Below are 10,757 nucleotides of genomic sequence, written 5' to 3' on the forward strand. Positions count from 1 at the left end.
CATAGACATTGATGCTGAACTTCCTTTTATGTGCTTATTTGCCATTTGTATCCTCCTCCGTGATTGTTGTTCAGTCATTCAGTTGTGTCTGACTCTTTGCAACCCCATGGAGTGCAGCACACCAGGCTTCCCTGTCCTTCACCATCTGTGGGAGTTTGCTTAAACTTATGTCCATTGAGTCGGTGATGCCATACAACCATCTGATTCTCTGTTGTCCCTTTCTATCTCTGTTCATATCTTTTGCCCATTTTCTAACTGGATTATTTAGCTTTTTATCATTGAGTTTTGAGATTTTTTAAAAAATATATTCTGTATACTAGTTCTTTGTTGGATATATGATTTGCTAATGTTTTCCTCTTGAAGAGATCTCTAGTCTTTCCCATTCTGTTCTTTTCCTCTATTTCTTTGCATTGATTGCTGAAGAAGGCTTTCTTATCTCTTCTTGCTATTCTTTGGAACTCTGCATTCAGATGCTTATATCTTTCCTTTTCTCCTTTGCTTTTTGCCTCTCTTCTGTTCACAGCTATTTGTAAGGCCTCCCCAGACAGCCATTTTGCTTTTTTGCATTTCTTTTCTGTGTGGATGGTCTTGATCCCTGTCTCCTCTACCATGTCACGAACCGCATTCCATAGTTCATTGGGCACTCTATCTATCAGATCTAGACCCTTAAATCTATTTCTCACTTCCACTGTATAATCATAAGGGATTTGATTTAGGCCGTACCTAAATGGTCTAGCGGTTTTCCCTACTTTCTTCAATTTAAGTCTGAATTTGGCAGTAATGAGTTCATGATCTGAGCCACGGTCAGCTCCCTCCTGGTCTTGTTTTTGTTGACTGTATAGAGCTTCTCCATCTTTGGTTGCATAGAATACAATCAATCTGATTTCAGTGTTGACCATCTGGTGATGTCCATGTGTAGAGTCTTCTCTTGTGTTGTTGGAAGAGGGTGTTTGCTATGACCAGTGCATTTTCTTGGCAAAACTCTATTAGTCTTTGCCCTGCTTCATTCTGCATTCCAAGGCCAAATTTGCCTGTTACTCCAGGTGTTTCTTGGCTTCCTACTTTTGCATTCCAGTCCCCTATAATGAAAAGGACATCTTTTTTGGGTGTTAGTTCTAAAAGATCTTGTAGGTCTTCATAAAACCGTTCAGCTTCAGTTTCTTCAGTGTTACTCATTGGGGCATAGACTTGGATAACTGTGATATTGAATGGTTTGCCTTGGAGATGAACGGAGGTCATTCTGTCGTTTTTGAGATTGCATCCAAGTACTGCATTTTGGACTCTTTTGTTGACCATGATGGCTACCCCATTTCTTCTGAGAGATTCCTGCCTGCAGTAGTAGATGTAATGGTCATCTGAGTTAAATTCACCCATTCCAGTCCATTTTAGTTTGCTGATTCCTAGAATGTAGACGTTCACCCTTGCCATCTCTTGTTTGACCACTTCCAATTTGCCTTGATTCATGGACCTGACATTCCAGGTTCCTATGCAATATTGCTCTTTACAGCATCAAATCTTGCTTCTATCACCAGTCACATCCACACCTGGGTATTGTTTTTGCTTCGGCTCCATCCCTTCATTCTTTCTGGAGTTATTTCTCCACTGATCTCCAGTAGCATATTGGGCACCTAATGACCTGGGGAGTTCCTCTTTTGGTATCCTATCATTTTGCCTTTTCCTACTGTTCATGGGGTTCTCAAGGCAAGAATACTGAAGTGGCTTGCCTTTCCCTTCTCCAGTGGACCACATTCTGTCAGGCCTCTCCACCATGACCCGCCTTGTCATTCCTTCTTCAAGAAAATTAGAGATACCAAGGGAACATTTCATGCAAAGATGGGCTCGATAAAGGACAGAAATGGTCTGGACCTGACAGAAGCAGAAGATATTAAGAAGAAGTGGCAAGAATACATGGAAGAACTGTACAAAAAAGATCTTCATGACCCAGATAATCATGATGATGTGATCACTAATCTAGAGCCAGACATCTTGGAATGTGAAGACAAGCGGGCCTTAGAAAGCATCACTATGAACAAAGTTAGTGGAGGTGATGGAATTCCAGTTTACCTGTTTCAAATCCTGAAAGATGATGCTGTGAAAGTGCTGCACTCAATATGCCAGCAAGTTTGGAAAAGTCAGCAGTGGCCACAGGACTGGAAAAGGTCAGTTTTCATTCCAATTCCAAAGAAAGGCAATGCCAAAGAATGCTCAAACTACCCCACAATTGCACTCATCTCACATGCTAGTAAAGTAATGCTCAAAATTCTCCAAGCCAGACTTCAGCAATACGTGATCCATGAACTCCCTGATGTCCAAACTGGTTTTAGAAAAGGCAGAGGAACCAGAGATCAAATTGCCAACATCTGCTGGATCATGGAAAAAGCAAGAGAGTTCCAGAAGAACATCTATTTCTGCTTTATTGACTATGCCAAAGCCTTTGACTGTGTGGATCACAATAAACTGTGGAAAATTCTGAAAGAGATGGGAATACCAGACCACCTAACCTGCCTCTTGAGAAATCTGTATGCAGGTCAGGAAGCAACAGTTAGAACTGGACATGGAACAACAGACTGGTTCCAAATAGGAAAATGAGTACATCAAGGCTGTATATTGTCACCCTGCTTATTTAACATCTATGCAGAGTACATCATGAGAAATGCTGGACTGGAAGAAACACAAGCTGGAATCAAGACTGCCAGGAGAAATCTCAATAACCTCAGATATGCAGATGACACCACCGTTATGGCAGAAAGTGAAGAGGAGCTAAAAAGCCTCTTGATGAAAGTGAAAGAGGAGAGTGAAAAAGTTGGCTTAAAGCTCAACATTCAGAAAACGAAGATCATGGCATCTGGTCCTATCACTTCATGGGAAATAGATGGGGAAACAGTAGAAACAGTGTCAGACTTTATTTTTTTGGGCTTCAAAATCACTGCAGATGGTGACTGCAGCCATGAAATTGAAAGACGCTTACTCCTTGGAAGAAAAGTTATGAGCAACCTAGACAGCATATTCAAAAGCAGAGACATTACTTTGCCGACTAAGGTCTGTCTAGTCAAGGCTATGTTTTTTCCTGTGGTCATGTATGGATGTGAGAGTTGGACTTGAAGAAGGCTGAGTGCCGAAGAACTGATGCTTTTGAACTGTGGTGTTGGAGAAGACTCTTGAGAGTCCCTTGGACTGCAAGGAGATCCAACCAGTCCATTCTGAAGGAGATCAACCCTGGGATTTCTTTGGAAGGAATGATGCTAAAGCTGAAGCTCCAGTACTTTGGCCACCTCATGCAAAGAGTTGACTCATTGGAAAAGACTCTGATGCTGGGAGGGATTGGGGGCAGGAGGAGAAGGGGACGACAGAGGATGAGATGGCTGGATGGCATCAAGGACTTGATGGACGTGAGTCTGAGTGAACTCCGGGAGCTGGTGATGGACAGGGAGGCCTGGCGTGCTGCAATTCATGGGGTTGCAACGAGTTGGACACGACTGAGCGACTGAACTGAAACTGAATTGAACTGAATGTTTTCCTCTAGTTTGTAGCTTGATTTTTCATCCTTTTCACAGATCTTTCACAGAGTTAAGGTTTTTAATTTGGTGAGGCGCAACTTTTCAATTTTCTTTTAGGGATCATTTTATTGGTGTTAAGTCTAAGAATTTATCACTTAGTCTTTGATACTGTGTGCTTGTGTGGGTCTATTTCTGGGTTTTCATTTTGTTCCACTGGGTCTATTTTTCTGCCAACACCACACTGTCTTAATTACTATAGCTACATAGGAAGTCAGCTTTGGGTAGAGAAATTCCTTTCACCCCCTTTAGGTTTTCCAAAATTGTTTTAGGTATTCTAGGTTCTGTGTATTTCCACATAGCTTTTAGAATAAACTGCTCTATGTACACAACAAACTTTGCTAGAATTTTGATAAGATTTGCATTCTGTATAGAATTTGACATCTTTAAAATGTCTAGTCTCCCAGTTCATGAATACAATACTCTTTTCCATTTACTTAAGTCTTTTAAAATTTTTTTCAAAATTTTGTAACTTTTAGTGCATGTTTTATATGCACATTTTATTATATCTATATTTGTATCATTTTCTTTGGAGCAATGGTAAATGGCATTGTTTCTTAAAGTTTGATTTTCTCATCTCTGTTCTTGGTATATAGTAATATGATTGATCCTATGTGTTGATTTTTGTCCTGCTGTCTTACTGAACCCACTAAACTAGTTCTGAAAGATTTTTGTTTTGTATTTATAGGTTGCTTGCGATTTTCTACTTACACATTAATGTCATCTACAGATAGAAACAGTTTTTTTTCCCCCTGCATTCACAATGTGTATGTCTTTTATTTCTTTTTCTTTCCTTATTGTGCTAGCTAGAACTTCTAATTCTATGTTGAACAACCATGGTGATTGTGGATACCCTTGCCTTACTCCCAATCTTGGAGAAAAGCTTCCTTCTTCCACCATTAAGTATGTTAGTACAGGCTTTTTTTTTTTTTTTTTTTAAAATAGATGCTCTTTATTGAGAAGTGCTCCTCTATTCTTAGTTTACTGAGAGATTTTATCATGAAAGGTTCTGGATTTTTTAAAATGTTTTTTATTCATCACTGTGCATACAATCTCATAATTTTTCTTTCTTCTTTTTTTTTAATCCTGTTGGTATGATGGACTACATTGACTAGTTTTCAAGTTTTAAAACTGTTTACCTCAGATAAGTTTCATCTTGACATGATGCATCATTGTTTTTTACAAATTCTTTGGTTGATTTTCTAATATTTTGCTGAGGATTTTTGTGGATACTTTTAAGAGAAATAAATTGGTCTATATTTTTCTTTTTTTTTGTACTATGTCTGAATTTGATATATGAGTCATGATAAGCATTATAAAGTGAGTTAAGAAGTGTTCCTTTCTCCTCAGTTTTCCAGAAGAGATTGTGGAAAATAATTTTTAAAAAATATCTGATAGAATTCTCCTATAAAACTATCTGGGCCTAGACATTTCTTTTTCTGTACTCTTAATTATGAAGTCAATTTCTTTAATAGTTCTAGGATTACTCAAATTGTTTACTTTGACTTTGTTGCATTTTGTACTTTTCAAAGAATTATTCTTTTTCTTTTAAGATCTTGAATTTATGAGAATAAAATTGTTCATTCCTTTATTCCTGCTTCAGTGGCTGCAGGATCTGTAGTGAAATTCTCTGTTTCATTTCACGATATTCACAATATTGCTGACTTCTGTCTTCTACCTTTATCAATCTTACAAGAGATTTACCAATTTTATCTTTTTTTTTTTAGAGTCAGCTTTTTGTTTAATTATTTTCTTATTGTTTTCCTGTTTTAAATTTACTGATTTCTGCTTTTGTTTCCTTTTTCCTTCTTGCTTTGGGTTTATGGCTTCTTCTTTTTTTATGTTTCTTGAAGTAGGAATTTCAATTCCTGATTTAAGAACTTTTCTATTTTCCTATGTAAGCATTTATTGCTATGAATTTCCATTTCAGCACTGATATATCTGTGTTCTACACATTCTCTTATGTCATAGTTTCATTTTTATTCTGTGTATTTAATTTCCTTTGTGACTTCCCTTTGACCATGGATTATTTAGAACTGTGCTATTTAATTTTCAATTGTTTTGAGACTTTTCTCTTGTCTTTCTGTTATTTGTTTCTAGTTTAATTTCATTACAGTCAGAAAATATACATTGCATGATTTAAATTTCTATATGTCTGCTGAGATTTATTTCATGGTCCAGGATATTATTTTTCCTGGTGAATTTCTCTGGGTGCTTGGGAAAAATGTGTATTCTGCTGCTGTTGAATGGCTTACCTGTAGTCTTAATGTGCATTTTTCTATTTACAAGTGATGTTGAGCATATTTCATATATCTAAAAGATATTCAGCTGATGCTGAAGCTGAAGCTCCAGTACTTTAACCATGTGATGAGAACAAATGACACGTTGGAAAAGACCCTGATGCTGGGAAAGATTGAGAACAGAAGGAAAAGAGGGTGACAGAGGATGAGATGGTTGGATGGCGTCACCGATTCAATGGATATGAACTTGGGCAAACTCTGGGAGATGGGGAGGGACAGGGACCTGGTGTACTACAGTCCATGGAGTTGTGAAGAGTTAGACACAACTTGGCTACTGAACAACAACAAAAAGATATATATATATATTTTCTTTTTAAACGTCAATGAATTACAGTATTTTTTCTCACTGTGTCATCTTTCCTTTGACTTGGCTTATAGTATTTCTTTCTTACCAAGCAAAATGTATGTGCCATATATGTTGAACTTATCAATCTTTTTTTTTTAAAAGGTTTTTGGATTTGAGTTATAGTCAAAAGGCCTTCCTTGCTTGAAGATTGTAATTACCCACAATTATTCAACTACGTTTATGGTTTAATGTTATTTAATTCAGAGAGTTCAGAGGCACTAGCCAATTTTATCTTTCCCTAGATGGATTTTATATTGTCTTGCCACCATTTATTAAAGTCCATGATTAATTCAGTAATTTGTGATAACACTTTTAAAAACTATATTTAATTTCCATATGAATATAGTCTATTTTTGGACTTAAATTGAATGCTTTTAGTTTATCTATATATTCATACAACCATTTCCTCTGTGTTTTAATTACTGAGTTTTCATATTGTGTAACATTGCTTTGAAGTATCTCCCTTACTCCTATGCTTTTCCAGGGTTTTTCTGACTATGTTTGCTTATTTGCATTTCTGTATGAACTTTAAAATTAGTTGATTTTAAATTTCTAATAAATTAAATTGATTTTTTAAACTAACTTTAGGTGCACAGACATTATATGATGTTGAGCCTTCCTAGCCCAGAATTTGTTGTGTCTTTCCATTTGTCCTAGTCTTGTGTGTGTGTGTGTGTGTGTTTCAGGATTGTTTTAAAGATTTCCTCCATTTAGATTTTATTATGTTTATTCTTTGATTTCATGTTTTATTTTTGACATTTGGAATGGTTTGTTTTATTCCATTATACCTTCAAAGATTTTTTATCTCTATATATGGAAACTATGGATTTCTATATATTAATTTTGTATCTCATCTAATATACTGAATTCACTCCTTACTTTTAATAGCATTTCAGTTGTATTCTCTTGGAATTTCCTGGCAAGAAATTATGTCATCTGAAAATAATGATACTATTATTTTTCCTTTCTAATTTCTTTCACCATTTTTAAAGCATATATATATTTTTGAGCTGTTTTAGATTTATAGAAAAATTATGAGGATAGTGCAGCTACCTCCCATATGCCTTATACCAAGTTTCCTCTAGTGTTAACATTTAACATGAGTGTGGCACCCTTGTTATAACTCTTGAAGCAGTATTGAGACATAATCATTAGCTGAAGGCTGGCCTTTATTCAGATTTCCTTAGTTTTTACCTATTAGTACCCCTTTTCAGTTTCAGGATTCTATCCAGGAAAACATGTTACTTTTAGTTGTCACATTCCCTTAGACTCTTGGCTGTGACAAGTTCTGAGTGTTTCATTGTTTTGGGTGACCTTGTCAGTTTTCAGGACTACTGGTACTTTGAGGATGCCTCTCTGTTGGAATTAGTCTTATGTTTTTCTTATGGTTAGACTAGAGCTGAACACAGAAGTTGGCACTCATTTGATCAGGGTTAGCTACTACAGTTTGCTCTTAGACTCAGCATCCTTTTTCTCATAATTATGCTAGCAGTTTTATCTCAAATAAAATACTAATACTGGCCTTTGATTTCTTCTTCTTGACTTTAGCAGAAACAACTCTAGTATTTCCCCCCTAAGTTTGGTAGGGCTCTGTCTCCACTGTTTCCTATTATATTGGACACTTTTGCTAAGAATGTTTAATTTTTTTCAAGTGTCATTTTCTTCTTAGATTTATTACATCATATATATATATTAATCTGATCAGGCTGTCACAGCAACAGAAATTTATTTTGACAGTTCTGAAGCCTGGAAGTCCTAGATTTAGGTCTGACAGCATTCAGTCACATGGCCTTCCCTCTGCACATGCACGTGGAAAGAGAAAGCGGTTGAGAGAGAGAGGTTGAGAAAGAGAGAGCTCTGTGAGCTCTGTGATGCCTCTTCTTATAAGAACTCTAATCCTAGTGAATCAGGGCCCCACCCTTATCACTTAATTTAGCCTTAATTACTTCCTTACTCCAGATACAGCCATACTGGGGATAAGAGTGTCATATGAATTTTGGGAGGACACATATATTCAGTTCATAACAATATATTGTATATTGATATGTTTCCTAATTTTGAAGATTCCTTTCATTTTTTGTATAAACCTACTTGATTATGGTATGTTTCTCTTTTGAAGTGTTTTTAAATTTTGTTTATTTTATTCAGGAACTTTTTATTGATATTCAGGATATATTGATATATAATTTTTTTTTTTTTTTAAGTAACAAGTTCTGGAAGAATTACTGAGACTTGTTTCAAGGGCAAGAATAACAAGATGATAATCAGGAAGTTAGTGGTTTATGAGAGTAAGCCAAACTCTAGTGCCAGAAGAATGATTCAAATTAGAGGTCAAAATTGTTTTGTTAATCAGCAATTTATCTGGATCTTCCATTCAAATGAAACTATATAGGAAACTCAAGTATATTTTTATTCTTTTGCACTGTTTTATTTGTAGCTTGCTAGATAAAGAGTTTAAGTGGAGTTCTAAGATTCTGAATGCAAAACTTGACATTTTTTTTTATTAGTGATGAATATATGCCCTGTAGAAAAATAAAAATAATATGGTTTAAAAAATGAGTAAATAAAAGAAAAATGGAAACTTAAGGCTTTCTCCTTGATATGATGAAATATAACTCCACATTGGCCTAAATGGTATTAATAATCAAGAAATCATTATTTTTTCATTTTTAAATGTTGAATAAAATTTCTTTTCATCCAGATCTTATTAACTGGCAATTTACATTTAGAATAAGACAAATTCCACTAAAATCTCTGGCCTGTCTTATTCAGGTATATCTTAGTTGGCTCAGCTACTAGTCATTGTGAGATCCAAGATAAAGGAGTTGACTGGAGTGATCCTCTCCCTCAGTGTATAAGTAAGTAAAGACTTCTTATGACTTGACTATAAACCTAAACCATGTTAGGTAATAAAACACCTGTGCCTCTTTGTTGCTTATTGTACACTCCATTAGAATTTGCATCATGAGTGTTAGATTTGTAAGTATGCTTTCCCTCATTATTTCCTCCTCTTCATTCATCTCAGTTGTCAAGTGCGAGCCTCTTCCAACCATCAGCAATGGGAGGCATAATGGTGGAGATGAAGATATCTACACATATGGCTCTTCTGTCACATACAGCTGTGACCCTGACTTCTCAATGTTAGGCAAAGCCTCCATTTCTTGCACAGTGGAAAATAAAACGATAGGTGTCTGGTATCCAAGCCCTTCCTACTTGTAAAAGTAAGTGACAATGCTGAATATATTAAGAGAAATGGAATGATTCAAAGACAAACTAATCAAGGCAAAGTTGAATTCATTCACTTGTTCAGCTGCTGCCGCCGCCAAGTCGCTTCAGTCGTGTCCGACTCTGTGTGACCCCATAGACAGCAGCCCACCAGGCTCCCCCGTCCCTGGGATTCTCCAGGCAAGAACATCGGAGTGGGTTGCCATTTCCTGCTCGAATTCATGAAAGAGAAAAGTGAAAGTGAAGTCGCTCAGTCATATCCGACTCTTAGCGAACCCATGGACTGCAGCCTACCAGGCTCCACTTGTTCAGCTACTCATATGCTATTATTAGTCAGAAAGCATAGGCTATAAAATCCCCAGATTTTTTAACAGTAAAAACTTTGTTCTTTGTTTGATTTTTGTTTGTGTGTGTGTCTATATATATACATACATATATCAGTCAGTCAGTTCAATCACTCAGTCGTGTCTGACTCTTTGCAATCCCATGGACTGCAGCACGCCCCATCACCAACACGTAAATGTATGAAAGTGAAAGTGAAGTCGCTCAGTCGTGTCCGACTCTTTGCGGCCCCATGGACTGCAGCCTACCAGGCTCCTCTGTCCATGGGATTTTCCAGGCAAGAGTACTGGAGTGGGTTGCTATTTCCTTCTCCAATGTAAATGCATACATATATATACATTTTTATTTTTTTTAGGCTCCTTGTTAGTGCACAGCTCACCTGGGAAATCCTCTAGGGGCAGTCATTTACATGGTAATCCAGATTGTTTATATCCTCTGACAACTCCCTCACAAAACATCCAAAATCACGTCTGTTCTGTACATCTGCATCTCCATTCCTGTTCTGCAAACAGGCTCACCTGTACCATCTTTCTTGATTCTATACATATGCCTTAATATACAATATTTGTTTTTCTCTAACTTTTTCACTCTGTATGACAGACTTTAGGTTCATCCACAGCACTACAAATGACCCAATTTTCTTCCTCTTTTTTTTTTTTGACTGCAGAAAATAGCACAACATTGTAAAGCAACTATACACCAACAAATAAGGTAAGAAAACCCACAAAACTTCCACAATCAGTTCATCAGGGGACGTGAACAAGTAGACAGTCCTGGGCTCATATGTTCTTTGACTTGGAAGTGATATATCTTGCTTTTCATTAAAAATTTTGGCCAAACTAGTCCCTTGTTTCTGCCTAGTATAATTGAAATAGGAAATGTAGTCTTCTGTTTCCCTGGAACAACTAGAAATATGGGTGGACACCACACTTGTAATGTTAACCACATATGTATACAGGGCACACAAAGTCATACCAACGTTAGCAGATC

General features: G+C 36.5%; 1 protein-coding gene across 1 annotated transcript in view; it reads left to right on the forward strand.

Annotated features, from left to right (window-relative positions):
• LOC128061742 (C4b-binding protein alpha chain-like) overlaps positions 1 to 10,757 on the forward strand; it is a 57,487-nt gene that overhangs the window by 4,316 nt on the left and 42,414 nt on the right. Inside the window, 3 exon segments of the mRNA XM_052654118.1 lie at positions 8,973 to 9,058; positions 9,226 to 9,407; positions 9,409 to 9,421. Of these exon segments, the coding sequence (XP_052510078.1) occupies positions 8,973 to 9,058; positions 9,226 to 9,407; positions 9,409 to 9,421 (281 nt within the window).

The sequence above is a fragment of the Budorcas taxicolor genome, chromosome 16, assembly GCF_023091745.1.
Source record: "Budorcas taxicolor isolate Tak-1 chromosome 16, Takin1.1, whole genome shotgun sequence".
NCBI classification, from domain to species: Eukaryota; Metazoa; Chordata; class Mammalia; order Artiodactyla; family Bovidae; genus Budorcas; species Budorcas taxicolor.